Source organism: Catharus ustulatus, chromosome 24 (genome assembly GCF_009819885.2).
Source record: "Catharus ustulatus isolate bCatUst1 chromosome 24, bCatUst1.pri.v2, whole genome shotgun sequence".
Lineage (NCBI taxonomy): Eukaryota > Metazoa > Chordata > Aves > Passeriformes > Turdidae > Catharus > Catharus ustulatus.
Window position 1 is genome coordinate 1,009,967 of NC_046244.1, and position 18,947 is coordinate 1,028,913.

The 18,947-nt window shown below is 51.9% G+C and overlaps 1 protein-coding gene across 1 annotated transcript in view; it reads left to right on the plus strand.

Moving 5' to 3' along the window:
- Positions 1-15,384, plus strand: part of IGSF21 (immunoglobin superfamily member 21) — a 40,012-nt gene extending 24,628 nt beyond the window's left edge. Inside the window, exons 3-10 of the mRNA XM_033079530.1 lie at positions 3,818-3,939; positions 8,578-8,696; positions 9,431-9,546; positions 10,193-10,640; positions 13,227-13,312; positions 14,262-14,454; positions 14,549-14,587; positions 15,148-15,384. Of these exons, the coding sequence (XP_032935421.1) occupies positions 3,818-3,939; positions 8,578-8,696; positions 9,431-9,546; positions 10,193-10,640; positions 13,227-13,312; positions 14,262-14,454; positions 14,549-14,587; positions 15,148-15,221 (1,197 nt within the window). The 3' untranslated portion in view covers positions 15,222-15,384. The remainder of the gene's footprint in view (positions 1-3,817; positions 3,940-8,577; positions 8,697-9,430; positions 9,547-10,192; positions 10,641-13,226; positions 13,313-14,261; positions 14,455-14,548; positions 14,588-15,147) is intronic.
- Positions 15,385-18,947: the final 3,563 nt, after the last annotated feature.

Here is an 18,947-nt window from a genome sequence, read left to right on the forward strand (position 1 = left end):
CTGGAGCTGCAGAGTTCTGTTCATTCCTCTTGTAAATCATGGGAATGTGGCTCCGGACCGCGGGATTGGGGTCACGCCCCGCTCCTCTTTCCTGGGATTTATTGGACAGGGAGCAGAGGGAGCTCTGGAGTATGAAGAATCTGAGCTGCTCTAGGGGCAGGAAGGGGGAGGGAAAAGGGACAGAGAGATGGAAAAGTCAATGGCAGCACTTTGGTGGGGAATGGAGATGGGAATAACCCCTGGGATGGATCCAGAACCCACAGGGTACATCCAGAACCCCTGGGATGGATCCATAATCCTTGGGATGGATCCAGAACCCACAAATGGATCCATGACAGAAGGGATGGATCTATAACCTCTGGGATGGATCCAGAACCCATGGGGTGGATCCATAAACCCTGGGATGGATCCATGACTGAAGAGATGGATCCACAACCCACAGGGTACATCCAGAACCCCTGGGATGGATCCATGACCCTTTGGATGGATCCAGAACCCATGGGATAGATCCAGAACCCCTGGGATGGATCCATAACCCTTGGGATGGATCCATGACCCATTAATGGATCCATAACCCCTGGGATGGATCCGTAACCCCGGGATGGATCCATAATTCCCGCGTGGGTGATCCCATCGAGATCAGTGCACTCTGAGGCCAAGGAGCCACATCCCACAGGTGAAACCCCACGGAGAAGCCAGTACCCTCAGTTCCAACAATTCCCCTGGATTCCTCAGGGATGAGGGACTGGGACAGCCCTTTCCTCCCACCAGGAAACCCTCAGGCACTGGAGTGCTGCTGATTTCAGCATTCCCGGGATGAGCAAAGGGAATTTTCCCCTGAATAAACAGGAACACATCCCATGAGTGGAGGCGTTAATTAACATCCAACAATCCCAACACCTCCGGAAGGTGTGATGTTCCCGGGAACAGGTGTGAACACAGATCTGCACCTGGAGAGCTCCCAGAAATAGCCTTGGCAGGAGACAGGGGTGGTGGAATCCACTCGGGATGAGGCCGGGAATACCCAGAACTGTTCCTTGGTTCCTGGCATTTCCGAGATTGCACCGGAACCTGATCAGGAAAAACTCATTGTCCTGGAAACTCCTGGTTTCACTTTTTCCTGCCCATTCCCTGGAGAATCAACCAGGAAAAACTCAATATGCTGGAAAACTCTGGATTTAGGTTTTTTCCTGCCCATTCCCTAGAGAATAAACTCGTTATCCTGGAAAACTCCTGGTTTCACTTTTTGCTGCCATCCTTTCCCTATTTATAAACCTGGAATGGAGAAGAGCATTAGGGAAAGACCGCTCCTTGTTCAGAGAGCAGGAGCAGGATGGGAAATCCAAGGAAAAATATTCCAAGCTGCTCCATCTGATGCCACCAGCACCACTTACCCTCTCTTTGCTCAGGAAAAATAACAGGGAAGCAGAAGAGGGTGGGGAAATCCTCAGACCAGGGCCAGGCACCATTCCTGGCTGCTCCTGGTGCCCAGTGGGATTCCTGGAATAAAGAGTGGGAATGGAGGGGAGCCCATGGAGCTCTGCCTCCACTAATTAGAGTTTGGTGCTCAGAGTAATTAGCGGGAAGGGAATGAACTCCGAGCTGGAGCTGGGATTGCTGGGAGAAGGGAATGAACAGGAAAAAGGGAAACCAGGAGTTTTCCAGGGTTAATGACTTTTCCCCAGTGTTGTGATTCTCCAGAGAATGGGCAGGAAAAACCCTAAATCTGGAGTTTTCCAGGATAATGAGTTTTTCCTATTTGATTCTCCAGGGAACGGGCAGGAAAAAGTGAAACCAGGAGTTTTCCAGGATAATAAGTTTTCCTGGTCAATTCTGCAGAGAATGGACAGGAAAAACCTGAATCCAGAGTTTTCCAGGATAACGAGTTCTTCCCAGTGGCACTGATGGGGACACTGGGAACACTGCAGCTGCTCCAGGGAATTTTCCCTCTTACAGAGCAATTTCTATTTGCTTAGAAAAGGGGAATCCATTGATCTGTCCTCAGGACATGGAGCCTGGATCGGATCCCAGTTCCAACCCTTTCCAACTACTCCCACCTCGCTCCCTTTGTCCCGCATCCATCACCTCCTGATGATTTTGGATCCTTTGGGCATCCTGATGGGAGGCTCCGAAGGTTTTAATAGATTTTGGAAGCTGCAAATGTTCGTTTTAATGGTTTTTGGGATTTTTTTGGGTCAGTGTGGAGAGGAGGGCGGCAGGCGGGAGCTGCTTCTGGAACGGCCGAGTTTTGTCAGGAATGGGATTTTTCCTGGGGTTTATGCATAATGCAGGAAGCAGCATGTTCCTGAATGTGTTCCTGAGCCCCTTTTCCCAAAATTCCTGGATGTGGAGATACCACTTGGGACAGGAACCATGGAACGTTGCCCATTTATCCTTTTTTGATTCCCAGCAGGAAATGTTGGGCTGCAAATTCCTATGGGATCTTCTCTTCCCAAAAAATGCCCCCGGGCTTGGATAAAAGGCTGGAATTAGAGCTGATCCCTGGAGTTAGAGAATTCCTGATGGACCTTTTCCTTGGAGCCATTAACTCCCTGAAATTCCCTCAGGGCTCTTCCCACCACCCCCAATCTTCAGGGAATGTGAGGATTCCTGGAGGGTGAATCCAGCAACGTTTTCCTGCCCTTGGACAGGGCAGGGTTTGGGACCACATCTGTCCAGATGTGCTGGGAAAATCCCAAGACTGCAAATTCCTGATCCTCCAACATTCCCAGTACTTCCCACCCTAAAAGAATCCCTAAAATCCCTTTGGATTTGGATCCCTTCTCCATCCTTGAGCAGGTCCCAGATTTCTCCTCAAACATAAAGAAAAAACAGGAAAAATCCTTGGAAACTTCCCTGGAAACTTCCCGAGGCCAGAGATTTACAACTCCTGTCATTTTCCCCGCTTTTCTTTATTCCACATCCGTGCCAGGGTGGAATTTCTTTCCCATAAAAGCCTCAGGCTGGTATAATAAATTGGAAGAGGTTTTTTTAGTGACAGATTTTTTTTCTCCTTCTTTTCCTTCTTTCTTTTTTTTTTTTTTTCCCCCATAAAAAAGCGAGAAAACATGAAATCTGGAATAACAGTGGGATTTTGGCCAAGTGTTGGGTGGGAATTTGGGGTTTTGTCCTCAGGAAATGTTGGATTTAAGGATTAAATCCCAAAATCTTCTTCTGCTACCCCTGGTTTATGTTTTAAAATGGGAATTTTCACTCTCTGCCAGGAGCTGGTTTAGCCCTAAAATTTCCATTTTCCTCCTTATTTTTCCACTAAAACTCCTCCTTAAAAGTAGGGAAGATAAATCCAGAGGCGTTGGAAGACACAGGGAATAAACGAGCCCTAAAAAAGCCATTTTCTATTTAAAAATGAGAATTCTCAACTGGAAAATGGAATGATGGGATGGAAAATGTGGATTTTGATTTTATCTCAGCAAGGGCATCAGAAATCCATGAATTCCAAGCTGAAAGATGCTGGGATTTTATGGATAAATACGGAAATCATGATATAAAAACAAAAACAAAATTCTAACGTAAGTATTTAAAAGTACCACATAAAATATTAAAATAAATGTATTTACAGTATTTATTAATAGAGATTAAAACTCAAATTTATTCAAGTCTAAACAAATATCAAAATATTAAAAATTGCATTAAAATGCAAAGAAATAGATTCAAATCTAAATCAATAGATTCAAATTTAAACAAATAGATTCAGCCAGAAATAAATTTATTCAAATTCTCAGCATAAAACCCTTTGGAATATTCCAAAATGGGCCCAAAATTCCCAGATTTGGGACTCTGGGATTGTTTCCCACAGGTCACTGATGGCGGGACCATCAAGCAGAAGATCTTTACCTTTGATGCCATGTTTTCCACCAACTTTTCCCAGATGGAAAACTACCGGAAGCGGGAAGACCTCGTTTACCAATCCACCGTGCGGTGAGTCCTTTTTCCCTATTAATACAAAGTTTTAGGAATTTTTTCCCTCAAATTTTGGTCCCATTGAAAGGATTCCAGCAGAACCCACCAGCATCCATGGGGTGTTCCCATTTTCCTGATGATTCTTAGGGAAAAGGTGGGGAAAATTGGGATTTTTAGAGGTGGGAATGGGCAGAGAAACCCCAAGCTTGGGAAAATCTGGAAAAACAGATCCGTATTTATTTATAAAACTGGGATTCCTCCAGCTGTAGGATGTTTTCCACCTGGAACTATCTGGAATGTCTTGAAAAGGGCTGGGCCTGGCTCATCCCATGGGAAATTCCTCCCAATCCTTTGGAATCTGGGATTTTTTTGGGAGTTTTTTGCTGTTTTTCCCTGCTACGTTTGGATGGATTTTTTTATCCTAAGTGAAAGTGTGTCTGCATGGGAATAAATGTGGATTTAGAGTGGGGAAAGGGCGGGAAAACAGGGATGGGGAGGGAATATTATGGGATGGATCAGGAGAATCCTCAGGCCCTGCTCAGGAGAGGCACGGGAGAAGTTTGGGATGCTCAGGGTGATACTCAGGAGATACTCAGGGATTGCTCTGGGAATGCTCCAGGAATGATCTGGGAGAGATGCTCAGGGTGCCTGGGGGTCACTCAGAGGATACTTAGGGGTTACTCAGTGGATACTCAAGGGTTGCTCAGTGGATACTCCAGGGATGTTCAGAAGAAGCTTGGGATGCTCACATGGATGTTCATGTAGGTTAGGAGTTGCTCCAGAGTTACTCAGGGGAGTTGGAGGATGCTCAGGATACTTGAGGGTTACTCAGAGGATGCTCAGGAGATTTTCTGGAGAGACTCCAGAGATGCTCCAGTAATCCCCAAGGGATGCTCAGGAGATGCTCCAGGAATACTCCAGGGATTCTAGAGATGCTCAGGAGATGCTCCAGAGTTGCTCCAGAGTTGCTCCATGCCCGCGTTTGGTTTCCCTGGATCCACTGAGCTGCTCCTCGGATGTTGAACAAATTCCTGACGTGATCGATTCCCATTTGGAGAAGGTTTTGGCAACTCCACACAGAAATTTCACACTCCTGACTCCAGGGTAGCCTTTCCAGAGTAAATCTGATGCTTTCCTTGGGATTTGGTCATCGCTCACCTCCAGCCAGGAGCACCGGGAAAATCAGGGAATTAAACAGGATTAAAATGTTCCCTGTGCCCACAGAAGAAATTCACGGGATGAGGAATTGAACATTCCCTGAGCATGGAATGAAGGATTGGAAGAATCCCTGGAAAAGGAGAACAAGAATCAAACATTCCCTCCCTGCTCATGGAATATCTCCCTGACCCGGCGAGGAAAAGCTGCCCCCTTTTCTTGGCTCCATTTTCCTCCCTTTCTCCACATGTTGTAGAACAAATGGAATTTGGGAGCAGAAAATTCCGCTACTCCAACACCAGGCACTTGAAAGCCTTTGGGAACAGCTGGGAAATCGGGCGTGGAACCGGGACATGTTGGAGGGAAAAGCGTTTTCACACCAAGGCCTTTTTTTTTCCCAAGGAAAACAGGAACTGACCTGAGGAGGAGATGATTCCCAGAGCTGGTTTTCCCAGTTATTGGTTTTTTTTGGGAAGATTCTGTCTGACTTTGGGCTCTCATGAATAATTGGGAAAGCCTGGGGAGGTTTGGGGATGGAGGAAGCATTTCCTAACCCGGGGTTTTGTTCATTCTCCCTTTCTTTTTCCATCTATTAGTTCTCAGGTGTTTTTGGGAATATTTGCTGTGGTTCGGGCACAGCTGGAGCTGTCCCAAGGAGCTTTATCTCAGGAGGAGCTTCCTTATCAACATTATTCCAGACCTTATGAGTGTTATCACGGTCCTTTGTCCTTATCAGCGTTATCCCGGTCCTTTATCAGGGTTATCCGGGTCCTTGGTCCTTATCAGCATTATCCTGATCCTTATCAGCGTTATCTCGATCCTTATCAGCATTATCCCTGTCCTTTATCAGCGTTATCCCGGTCCTTGGTCCTTGTCAGCGATATGCTGGTCCTTATCAGTGTTATCCTGGTCCTTATCAGCATTTTCCTGGTCCTTATCAGCATTTTCCTGCTCCTTATCAGTGTTTTCCCGGGTGGAGCTGGCTTTATCAGCGTTTTCACACTCCTTACCAGGATTATCCCAGGCCAAACTGTCCCACGGAACATTATCCCGGGAGAAGCTGGTCACATCTGTGTTTTTCCCGTTCCTTATCAGCGTTTTCTCAGCCTTAGCAGCGTTTCCCGGTCCTTATCAACATTTTCCCATTCCTTATCAGCGTTTTCCGGATTCCTTATCAGCGTTTTCCCGGTCTTATCAGCACGGCCCAGGGGCTGCCGGTGCCGCCCCTTTCCATCCCGGCTCTGAGCTGTGAGGAGCAAAGCTGGGACAGTTCCAACCCCTCCAAACCCATTTTTTCCCCTTTCCCTTGATTAAAATCCCACCCTCGTTTTACAGCGCCCCTTTAGGAATTTACAAATCCCGTTTTTTCCTGTGTTCCCAACTCGAGGACGCGCCAGGGAGCATTCACCTTTCCAGGGCCTGTCTCCCATCCTTGGGAATACCAAACCGAGCCGTTCAGGCCCCAAAATCCACGTGCAAATCCAAAGGAATCCTTCCAAAAGAGATGGAGTGGGATCAGAGCCCCTCCGAAGTGCTGCTAACGGGAGATTCCTGATCCATGCCGGGATAATCGGAGGTTGGAGAAGGTGGAGGAGGATTGGAAGTGTTGCATCCATGGAAAGGAGGGAATGTTCACTTCCAGGGGATCCTTGGAGCGGGAAGGCAGATGGGTCTGGGAGAAGAGAAAAGCAGAGCTGGAACCCCTCTAGAAGGGAAAATTCCCCCGAGTGGGATTTTTAACCTGGGTGCTCCGTGAGGGAATCACTCCTGTCCACATGGGATGGATGAGGTGGGATGAGGCTGCCAGAGAGCAGGGATGGATCTTCTGGATAGAGGGAATGCTGCCAGCCAGAGAGTAGGGATGGATCCTCTGGATAGAGGGAATAGCGCCAGGCAGAATGTGGGATGGATCTCCTGGACAGAGAGAATGGTGCCAGGCAGAAGGTGGGATGGATCTCCTGGAAAGAGGGAATGCAGCCAGTCAGAAGGTGGGATGGTGCTGGGATGCTCTTCTCCACAACAGTGGGTTGGCAGTGCCAGCTAGAAAGGTGGAATGTTGCTGGAAAAGCAGGATGAGGCTTCCGGATGGTGGGGTGGGATAATGGTCCTGACTGGAAAGGCGGGGTGCTTCCAGGCAGTGAAGTGTGATGATACCAGCTGGAGAGGTGGGATAACGCTGCTGACTGGAAAGGCCGGATGTTCCCAGGCAGTGAGGCCAGATGATGCCGGCTGGAAAGGTGGGATGATGCCAGTTGGAGAAGTGGGATAATGCCAGCTGGAAAGGTGGGATAATGCCAGCTGGAGAAGTGGGAGAGGCGGGATGCTGCCATCCACTGAGGTGGGATAATGCTTCCGACTGGAAATGTGGGATGATTCCAACTGAAGAAGTTGGGATGATTCTTCCAGTCAGGGAGATGGGAAGTTGCAGATCAGCAAGGAGGGGTGGGACCAGCTGAAGAGGCAGGAGGAGGTATTGGCTGGAAATGTGGGATGGGATATTGGTTGGAAATTTGGGATGCTCCCAGCTGGAGAGGCAGGATAGTGCTGCCAGCAGAGAAGATTGGGATGGGATGGGATGGGATGGGATGGGATGGGATGGGATGGGATGGGATGGGATGGGATGGGATGGGATGGGATGGGATACGATGCGATGCGATGCGACGCAACGCGATGTGACGCGATGCAATGGGATGCGATAGTGCTGGCTGGTGAGGTGGGATGGTGCTGCTGAACAGAAAAGTGGAATGCTTCCAGCCAGAAAAGTGGGATTCTGAGGACCAGGAAAAGTGGGACACTGAGGACGAGAAAGGGGCGATGGTATAGACAAAAAAATTTGGATGGTGAGGAGCGGAAAGGGGGGATGGTGAAGACCAGCAAAGTGGGATAGTAGAGATCAGAAAAGTGGCATGCTGAGGAGCAGAAATGTGGGATGCTGAGGAGCAGAAATGTGGGATGCTGAGGAGCACAAATGTGGGATGCCTCCAGCCAGGGAACTGGGCTGCTGCCCAGCAGTGAAGTGATCCCTGTGCAGGCTCCTGAGCATTCCCATCTCCAGCAGCATGGATCCTTTGGCACAGGTCCTCCTCTCCCATTTTCCCCAAGTCCATCTAAAACCTCCAGATAAAAGGTGGATCGATGAGCAATCCAGGTTCACTCAGAATTTGGGATTTGCTGCTTTTCTCCCCCACTTTGCTGTGCTGGCCTGGCAGGGTTGGTGCCAAGGTTTCCCATTGGCACTCCATGGGTGGGTGATGTCCGTGGTCACAGATTTGTGGTTCCATCCACATCTCCTTCCAATAATGCAATTCCTTCCCCTCGGAGGGGCTGTCAGTGCCGGGGAACACCAGCTGCTAAAGCATTCCTGAGCTCCTCCCAGAGCCTTTGGAGTTATAAGGAGTTTATTGATCTCTGTCCAATGCCATGATATCCGAGTGCCCACTGATGAATCCCACAGGAAAACGGGGTGGGGATGGACTGGTGAGCACTGTCCCTCCTCCGCAGCCTTCCCGAGGTCCGGATTTCGGACAATGGTCCCTACGAGTGCCATGTGGGGATCTACGACCGAGCCACACGGGAGAAGGTGGTCCTGGCCTCTGGGAATGTGTTCCTGAATGTGATGGGTGAGCACTGGGATCAAGGGAAAACCACTGTGGGGTCTGAGGGTGTGGGCACAGCAGGGACTGGGATCGTTCCCCCATCCTTGAGGGTAGGAATGGGGATGGGGATGGGACAGGGATGGGCACAAGGACAAGGACAGGGAATAGGGATGGGCATAGGGACAAGGACAGGGATGAGGAAGGTGTGGGGAGAGGGGTGAGGATCCCCATGGGAATGGGAATGGTTATGAAGCTGGGGATGAGACATGGCTAGGGCCAGGGATAGGGACAAGGATGGGGATAGGAAGGAGAACAGGGAATGGGATGAACGTGGGGAGTAAGATGGCCATGGGAATGGGATTTGGGATTGGAATGGGAGTGGGGATGGGGATGGAAATGGGAATAAGAATGGGAATGGGGATAATAATGAGGATAACATGGGGAGAGGGAGGAGGATGCCACGGGAATGATGATGGGGGTGAAGATGGCGATGGTACAAGGGTGGGTACAGGGGTGGGGATAGGAAGAAGAATGGGGAATGGGATGAACATGGGAAGGAGGATGGCCATGGGAATGGGTTTAGGGATTGGGATGGGGAGAGAGGGGAGGAGGAAGAGGATGTCCATAGGGATGAGGATGTGGGTGGGCATCACGGTGAGGACAAGGCTGGGGATGAGGAGTAGGATGAAGAAGAAGGATGAGGATGGGATGGGAGTTATTGAGGACTCCATGCTGACCTCCCGGCTCTGCCCCGGCAGCTCCCCCAACGTCCATCTCGGTGCTGGCCGCGGATACCCCGGCACCCTTCAGCCGCTACCAGGCGCAGAACTTCACCCTGGTGTGTGTGGTGTCCGGTGGGAAGCCTGCGCCACTGGTGAGCTCCCGGCAGGATCATCCCTCCCACTGACACCTGGAACAACCAAACACCTCCTCTATACAACCCACCAGATCCATGTGCTCTTCCATCAGGCCAAACCCGCTCCCAAAATCCCATCTTTCCACAGAGACTGTGGGAAGAAGTCCCATCCAAAGGGACATTGGGTGATGGTGGTGGAAAAGAAGGGACGGGGTCTTCATGATTTGCAAGGAGCCATGAAGCCTTTTATTGATCCACAAAGCAAAGTTTATATACTTTTTCTATTGTTACTAAAAATAGCGCACCAATAATATTTGTGTAACTAAGGTATATTGTTCACTTGTAACTAGATAACATTGCTCAATCTAGGCCTCGTTTAAGCTAGCCAGGTAGATACAATATTTCCTGCAAATCCCCATAGAAACTGCAGGCTAAGCACTCTGTACCAAGCACCTTCTTCTCTTTTGCATTCCTTCTCCAAAATCCCGCTTTCTTCTGCCAAGGCTTGGGCCTACTCACTCCTGTCAAGGCTTGGGCCTGCTACAGCTAACAGATCCACATTGGTAGTGACAAGCTGAGTAGTACTAGCAGTTCTGCTCTCCAGTTGTATTCCCACAGCTGGGGACAACCCCGCCACACTCACTGTCCCCTTTGTCCCCTCCAGGTGTACTTCAAACGGGATGGGGAGCCCATCGAGGCCACCCCGCTGCCGGAGCCGCCGGCCGGCGCCAGCAGCTGGGCCCCCCGGAACCTCTTGCACCGCGACCTGGACGACACCAAGGTGCCAAAATCCCTGGCGGCCGATGGCGAGCTGGGAATGGGAAACCCCTTCCCCACGGCGGATCCGCCGCGGGGGCTGGCGGCCGAGCGCGATTCAGTGACAGAGACCATTCCTGAGACAGTGGTGAGCCGGGAATTCCCGCGCTGGGTGCACATGGCAGAGCCCATCTACTACTTCCGACACACGCACGCGCCTGTCAGCGACGGCACCGTCGAGGCCCGGGCCACCCTGACGTGGACCCTGAACCCTCAGATCGACAACGAGGCCCTGTTCAGCTGTGAGGTCAAGCACCCGGCGCTCTCCATGCCCATGCAGTCTGAGGTCACTCTTGGTAAGCCAACACATTCGGGGCTTTTCCGAGGTTTTTTGGCATTTTTGTCCATTTTGGGGATTTTTTGGGGGTCTTTTTTGGTTTTTCTTTCCATTTTTAGGCCTTCCCCCCCACTTTTTGACCCTTTTTCACCCCATTTTTGACCTTCTAAAATATTTATTTTGCTTTTTTTCACTTTTTTGGGCCTGTTCTCTTTTTTTTCCCCCCTTTTCCTTTTCATTTTTCAGACTTTCTCTGCATTATTTGATCTTTCTCCTAATTTTTGCCTTTTCCCTCCCATTTTTGGCCTTTTAAAATATTTTTTTTTCTTTTTTACCATTTTTGGCCTTTTATCCCTTTTTTGTTGCTTTTTGCTTTTAATTTTTTGGCTTTTGTCTCCCTTTTTGGTGTTTTTTTTCTTTTTTTTTTTGCTTTTTTCCCTCCTTTTTCTGCATTTCTTTCACTTTTTGGCTTTTTTTCATTTTTTGGCACTTTTCCACCTGTTTTTGTCTGGGCTTTTCCTCAGGTTTTTTTTTTTTTTGCTTTGTTTTGTTTTAATTCTAAGCGTTTTGGGTTCCTTGCATTCATTTTCTCTCTCCTTCTGTTCTTCTCCTTTTCTTTTGGGAGTTTTCAGGCACATGTGGGGATCCTATGAGGCTGCATCAGGATAGAGGTGGTGATGCCAAAGGCTCCACAAAACGTGGGATGAGGAAAGGGAATCTGGGATGTCTATCAGGGAGGAGAAGGGATTTCCCAGGGGTTTATGCCCACCCCCAGCCATGGGCAGTGTTTAGGGTGGGGTTTCCTGGGATAAAGAGGATTTTTGGAGAATCTGTGTGGGGATGAGTAGGAAGGGGGTGTTGGAGCTGGGGATGGAGCTGTCACCTCCATCCCAGCCTCAGGAGATCCAAGGACATCCCATGACCCTTATTGGCTGTCACAAAGCTCATTCCAGTGGGAATTTCCAGGGAGGGAATTTCCGAGTTGGCTCCTGCCCGTGGAGCTGTGACAGGCTGATGGGATGGAAGCCAGGGAATTCAGCTCGCTATACTCCCAGGCCCCTGGAGGAGCAGGAGCTCCTCAGGTGACCAGGGGATCCATGGGTCCTTCACCATCCTTCACCTTACCTGGGGCTCCCCTCCCTTCTCCTGGCTCCCACTGGAAGAGGTTGAGCTCTCCACGGGCTTTTCCAGACTCAGGACACTCCTCTGGAAAGACTCTTCCAATCTCGAGCCAGGTGGAGCATCCTGGGCTTTGCTCCCAGCCAAGTGGAGCACTTGGCTCCTCATCATCTCCTGGAGAGCTTCTCCTTGGCTTCCCGATGTCTTCACAATAAATCTCTTCCCTGGCATCCAAAACCAAAGGAAATCCTGCATTTTCCAGCTTCCTGGAGCTCTTCAGGTTGGCCAAGACCTCGTGGCTTCACTGCTCTTGCCCAGGAGGTCCAAGACCTGTATTGGCAAAGCTCAGCCCACATTGTCCCCTGTCCCCAAACCCAGGGCTCTCCTCGTCCCTGCAGGTGTCTCTGCAGCTCCTGGGGTGTCCATCCACCCCCATGTTTTGGGCACCATCCCAGCAGATCCCCGTTAACCCCTTCCCCACATCCCTAGTATAGATACACACAATAAATACATATAAAATAAGGATTCCCAATGAGAGAGAAGATATTCCCAATAAAAGCTGCATTAAACCCAACATTAACCCAAAAGCTGCCTTTTGGTCCCAGCCAGGGCATGATGGGATCATCTTCAGCACATCCTGCCCAGTCCTGCTCCAGAGGACAGAGCAGTCCATGGCCTGCAGGCTGTCCAGGCAGAATATCCCGGGGCAGGGATAGCCATTCCAAGGGCTTCCAGTGACCTCCACCACAGCTCCTGGTGGTTCTTTGTCCCTCTGTGTCCTGCCAGGCTCGTGTCCAGGTCCATTTTGTCCCATCCATGACAAAGCTTGGATGGACAAAGGTGACCCACAACCTTGCTCCTACCCGATTCCCCTTCTCCTACTGTGAAAATCCAGGAAGATCCTGGGATGTCCCATCCCACTTCTGGCCCAGCAGGGACATCCACACACCCCCAGGTGGAAGCAGGATCAGATCTTGTGGGGTGTCCCTCATCACAGTGGAGGAAGCATCCCTAGCCTGGCATGGGAAAGGAATTCCTGGTTTTTCCCTCGCTGTCCTTAGGATTTTGTGCCATCCAGGTTTTGGGGTTGTCTCCTGTGCTAATGGCACCTGGATGAGATTCATCAATGCCACATTTCTTGGGAATGCTCCTCTGAGGTGTCCATCTCCATGGCTTCAAACCAACCTGATCCTTCTTGGTCATTTTTTCTGAGCGGAGAAGCTTGGCTGGGAAATAACTCCTTCCCGTCAATCCATCCCATCCCAGCCATCCATCAGCCTCACGCTTCTCCCGTTCTCCCGCCCGGGGGCTCCTTTCCCTCCCTGTCCATCCGTCATTCCGGTCACTCAGCCTGGCCATCAATCACAGAGCCGTCACCCTCTGGGCTGCCACCCCCTCATCCATCAAAGGCTCGTTAACCCCGCCAGGAGCAGCCCCAGTGCCGGGAATGCCGCGTGGCGCTGATGGCTCTTCCTGTCCCTTCCAGTGGCTCCCAAGGGTCCGAAGATCACGATGACCCCGACGAGGGCGCGCGTGGGGGACACTGTGCGGATCCTGGTGCAGGGCTTCCAGGTCAGCATTCCCACAGGGGCAGAGGCCAACAGACAGCCTTGATCCAAGGATTTGTGGGACTGGTTGGTGGCCTTGGTGGCATCACGGTCCCTGCGTTGGGATGAGTTGGCCAAAGCTGTGGCTGTTCCATCCTGGACGTGTCCAAGGGCAGGTTGGGCAGGGCTTGGAGCAACCTGGGATAGCAGAAGGTGTCCCTGCCCATGGCAGGGTTGGGATGGGAGGAGATTAAAGGTCCCTTCTAACCCAAACTCAAACCTAAACCCAGACTCGGACTCAGATCATATTCAAACCCAAACCCAAATCCAAACTCAAACACAGACTCAGATCCAGGCCCAAATTCAAGCTCAGACCCAAACTCAGACTCAAAACTAAACCCAAACTTAAACCCAAAAGCAGACTCAGACCCAAACCCAAAAGCAGACTCAAACCCAAACTCAAACCCAGACCCAAACTCAAGCTCAGATGCAAACTCAAGCTCAGACTCAAATTCAAGCTCAGACCCAAACCTAAACTCAAATGCAGACTCAGACCCAGACCCAAACCCAAACTGAAGCATAGACCCAAACCTAAGCCAAGTCCAAACTCAAAGCTGAACCCAATGTAAGACCCAAACTCAAGCTCAGACCCAAACTCAAGTTTTGACCCAAACCTAAACTGGAACTCAAACCCAAACCCAAAAGTAGACTCCAAATCAAACCAATCCCAAAATCAGACTCAAACTCAAACATAAACTCAAAAGGAGACCCAAACTCAAACCCAAACTCAAGCTCAGACTCAAACCCAAACTGAGATCCAAACCCAAAAGCAGACTCAAACCCAATCCCAAAGTCAGACTCAAACCAAAACCCAGACCCAGACCCAAACCCAACCCTAACCCAAATCCAAGTCAGATTTGATGACTTCACCTCCAGGTTTGCTTGTCCCTGCTCACCCACCCCTCTCCCTGCAGAACGAGGTGTTCCCGGAGCCGCTGTTCACGTGGACACGCGTGGGCAGCCGGCTGCTGGACGGCAGCGCGGAGCACGACGGGAAGGAGCTGGTGCTGGAGCGGGTCCCGGCTGAGCTCAACGGCTCCATGTACCGCTGCACAGCCCAGAACCCGCTGGGTTCCACCGACACCCATACCCGCCTCATCGTCTTCGGTACGGCCACGTCGTGACTTCACTGTGCCCCCCGCGGGTCCCCGCTCAGCTCCTCACCCCTAAAACTGTCTCTCTGTTCTTTGTTTCCCATCAGAAAACCCAAATATTCCCAGAGGACCAGAGGACTCCAACGGTGAGTGGTGCTGGTGGCATTTGGGATTTCCATGGAAAGGCTCGGGGAGGGAAGGGTTGGGCAGAGAGGGGCTGGCCTTGCCTTGGTCCAGACCCAGGGCCACCTTTCTTTGTCTCACTCCAAGCCCTTGTCCATCTCTCCTTGCCTTGTCCCAAGCTCTTGCCCATCCTTCCTTGACTCATCACAGGCCCTTTCTGATCGGTCCTTGCCTCATTGCCAGCCCTTCCCCATCTGTCCTTGTCTCATTCCCATCTTTCCTTGCTTCATTCCCCTCTCTCCTTGCCCCATTCCCAGCCCTTCCCCATCTCTCCTTGCCTCGTTCCCGTCTCTCCTTGCCACATTCCCAGCCCTCTCCTGTGTCCTCAGGAATACCCTCACACCAAAAGCAGCCCCACAGACCCTCCCACCCCAACCGTCATCTCCACCCGACCCCACCCAACCCCTGGGGCAAGTTTGAGGAGGGGATCCCCCTCCTAACCAGCGGTGTCCCTGTTCTGCTCTGACCCCCAGCACTGGGATGCAGCTCCACGAACTCCTGATCCCTTTTTCCTCCTCTCCAGGTTCACTTCCCCGCCGCTGTGGCTTCAGATTCGTTTTGGCGCTCACCCTGACAGTGATCCTGGAGCTCACGTGAAGCTTCACCGCCTCCTCCACCCCTGCCCGGCTCCTCCCGGCATTCCTGCCTCCAGCCATCCTGTCTCCTGCTCTTTTTATTTTCTATACTCTCGACAGTCTCAGTCTCTTTCCGTGTCTTGGCTTCCTCAGATGATTGAATTAAAGGGAAAAAGGAAAACCTCTCCTGGGAGAAGGCTGTAATTCATGTTTCACCTGTGTTCCATCTCAGGGTTCCCTGCTCCATCTCGGGGTTACCAGCTCTGTCTCGGGGTTCCCAGGTCCATCTCAGGGTTCCCAGCTCCATGTCAAGGTTCCCAGCTCCATCTTGGGATTCCCTGCTCTGACTTGAGGTTCCCAGCTCCGTCTTGGGGTTCCCAGGGCTGTCTTGGGGTTCTCAGCTCCACGTCGAGATTCCCAGTTCCTTCTCAGGGTTCCCAGCTCCATGTCGGGGTTCCCAGCTCTTTCTCAGGGTTCCCAGCTCCATCCTGGGGGCTTTGCAAGGTCTTGAAAGAGGGAGCAGGAGGACTACAGGATTAAAGGCCCACATTTTCCCTGGAAAACCCCAAGTGCAGCATTCCCACCTGCCCGAGACGCTCCAGACCTCCCCGGGGTGAGGGACCCGCACGCGTCCCCAGCCCTGCCGAGGCCGCGGAGGCAGCGCCGGGAGCCTGAAAGTCCTGGATCAATGACTTTATCCAGCGGGACCCCGGCTGTGCTAGGAGTCAGGGCCCGTGCACGGGGCTGGCTGAGGAATGACAAGTGACAGGCGGCTCCCAACCCCAAATGTCAGCGCTCACACTTGAGCGCGTCCCGTCGGCACCGGGCGTCGTGGCCCGCTGTCCCCATGGAAACGGGCGGGATCTGCCCATTCCCCCGTCCCCCATCCCGGGATGGCATCAGTCCTGCAGCACGATGGCTCCTGCCAAAATTCAGGTGGCTTTTGGCAAAATCCAGGTGTTTCTTGGCAAAATCCAGGCGGCTTTTGGCAAAATCCAGGTGTTTTTTGTCAAAACCCAGGTGGCTTTTCCCTGATGTTGGAGATTTTCCAGGCTGCTTTTTCTTGTTTTGGAGCATCCAGGATGTCCCAGGGGCAAAGGACCCCAAGGATAGGGCGCTCCCAATCCTTTTGCTCCGGGAACTCTTAATCCTGGAGGATTATCTGGCAGCCGTGTGGCGCCTCATCTTCCCAAAGCCCCGCACGAGTGCTAAGCACCATTATTACCGTGATGATTAATTATTATTAAGCAGATTCCAGCCTTTCCCCGCTCCGTTGCCAACCTCGCTGCTTTCCCAGCCTTGGAGGAGCCGAACGAACCCACAGAAGCTCCAGAGCTCCTCGCCATACAAAATCCTGGAGTTTTATAGTTCGGACCGGCAGCAATCGGATCAGGACCGGCTGGGATGTGTGGGAGGATCAGCAGCTCCGCTTCCATCCCAAAGGAGTGACATCCAAGCACCCCGACCCCATCGGATCTGCGCTTTCACTCCACGGATGAGCAGAAAATCTTTGTTTTTTCAGAGGAGGTGCCGTTTCTTTGGGAATTCTCCCTGTCTCGGTTTCCCCCACATTCTGGAGAGCCTCTCCCGTGGATCCTTCTCGCTTTCCTCTCGGATCGGAGCCGCTCCAGGGGCCTCATCCCGCCGTAATTAAACAACCACCAGGATTAAACAGCCATTAGGCCTCCTCGCTCGGAAAATCGAGCATTTCCAGTCGCCGGAAGCTCCATTTAAATGCAAATGTGGCGGATTTAGCCCAGAACCGTGGAAATGAGGAACATTCCCGGAACCCTGGAAACGAGGAGCGATTCCAGCGGCGGGGCCGCCACCAGCTCTGCTCAGTGCCACCTCAGGAGCACTGAGATGTCCCCAGCCAGCAGCTCCGTGGGCCTGCATCCTAAATCCACCCCAATTCGGGATGCTCTGGGAAAAATCCCTGAGAAATTCCCTGGTGTAGATGGATCAGCCAAAGGTTGGGACTTTCAGATAGATGAGTGGGGGGATTTGGAGGTTTCTCCTCATTTTGGGGCAGAGCTGCTGCCTTTTTTCCCGAATTCCCTCCAAAACGAGGGACACAAAGGGATTCTATTCCACAATCCCACCAAAGGGAACGATCCACGCTGTGCTGGACCCACCTCCACCTCCTGCCCCCTCCAGGTAACTGCAGAGGACCCCAATTAATCCCCTTTTCCCCCATTCCCGATGCCGTTGTTTGAGGCGCTGGCAGTGAATAATGCAGGAGGAGGCTGGAGGGGAGAGGAGCCGCTCCGGTTGTTCCATTATTGATGAGAGCTGACAGATCCGCTCCTGACAACCTTCCGAGGAGATCTGATTAGCTCGGGAAAAAAAAAGAAAAAACAACCGCAGCGCCTTCGCGAGGGGCTGACGGCAGCTGAAAACCCCAAAGGAGCGGCGTTATCGATGTTCCCGAGTTCCAGGAGACTTGGAAAAGGGTTTGAGCAGATTTGGAAGAGGTAATTACACTCAATTAGAGTCACAAGAACCGAGACGTCAGCGCTGCTTCTCCCGCTCTCACACGGCAGGCAGGGATAAATGGGGATTTATCCAGTGGAATCCATGGATTCTTTGGGATAGCAGGAGCCAGGGATGCTCCGGCCCTGCAGGAAAGTCAGCGGGAGCTTCGCTCGGTGCCTCTCCCACCTCCCCCCTCGTTAACTGCTCGGTTCTCGGGGCTGCCGAGCGCATGAATAATTCATCCTGCTCCCCGGCTCCCGAGCGCCGGCATCTTTGTAGATCCAGCCGTGGGATAAAAGCCCCGGCAGGGAGCGGTGAAGGGCCCAGGAGGTCACGGCCGCCAGACCCTTTCCCAATTAGCCGAGCCCTGGAACGCGTGCCCAGACTCCACACGCGGCCCCGCTCCCTCCGCTCCGGCACGGCTCTCCTTTCCAGGCAGGAGAAATTCCCCCAAGCTTTTCCCAATCCTTTGGCCACACCGAGCCCCGCCCCAGGGATGGATTTTGGGGCTCTATCCCCACCAAGATGGATGAGAGAGACTGGGTGGGTTTGGCCGGCGCTGTTTTGGATGCACGACTCCACCCGTGCTCCAAAACCCAGCTTTTAATAGAAATGTCTTAATTCCCCCAAGCTCTTCCGTACTGCACTTCCCCACACAAAGCGACATCCCAAATATTCCCCTAAAGCCATGGGTGGGTCTATGTTCTCAGCAGGGATGAGCACGGGGATCCCTGAGTGCCGAATCAGCACGGGGAGGTCATTCTTGTGCTCCTTTTCCATCCCCTTCAGGGATATAAAAAGATCGTTGGTGTTTAGGACAGGATCCTCCAGCTGAGAGCAGCCCTGGAGGGTCTGGGGACCCAGCCCCATCCCCTCCACAGTGGGAGTTTCAGCACCCCAGCCTGGGCAGGGGAGCACCTCAACACTCAGGGATGGTGGAGATCCTGCCCAGAGGGCGTTCAGAGGCTCCCTCCCATCCCAAAACCTCGGGAAGCGGCTGATGGGGATCGGCTGTTCCATTGGGATGTGGTTTGGGAAGTTGAGAACCCCGGGAATGAGTTCCTGATTTCCCACTGGAGACCCCTGGCAAGGCCCAACCCCACTGCAGCCACCCATTGGCTGGGACAGGTCACACTCACATCCCCGGGTTCATCCCTTGGGAAAATCCCACCAGATTGGGATGGAGTCCTTGAGTGAAAACAGGAGCTTCCACCCACCCCTACCCCGAGTATGGCTCTTTCTTTCCTCGTGTTTTTTTGTTTTTTTTGTTTTT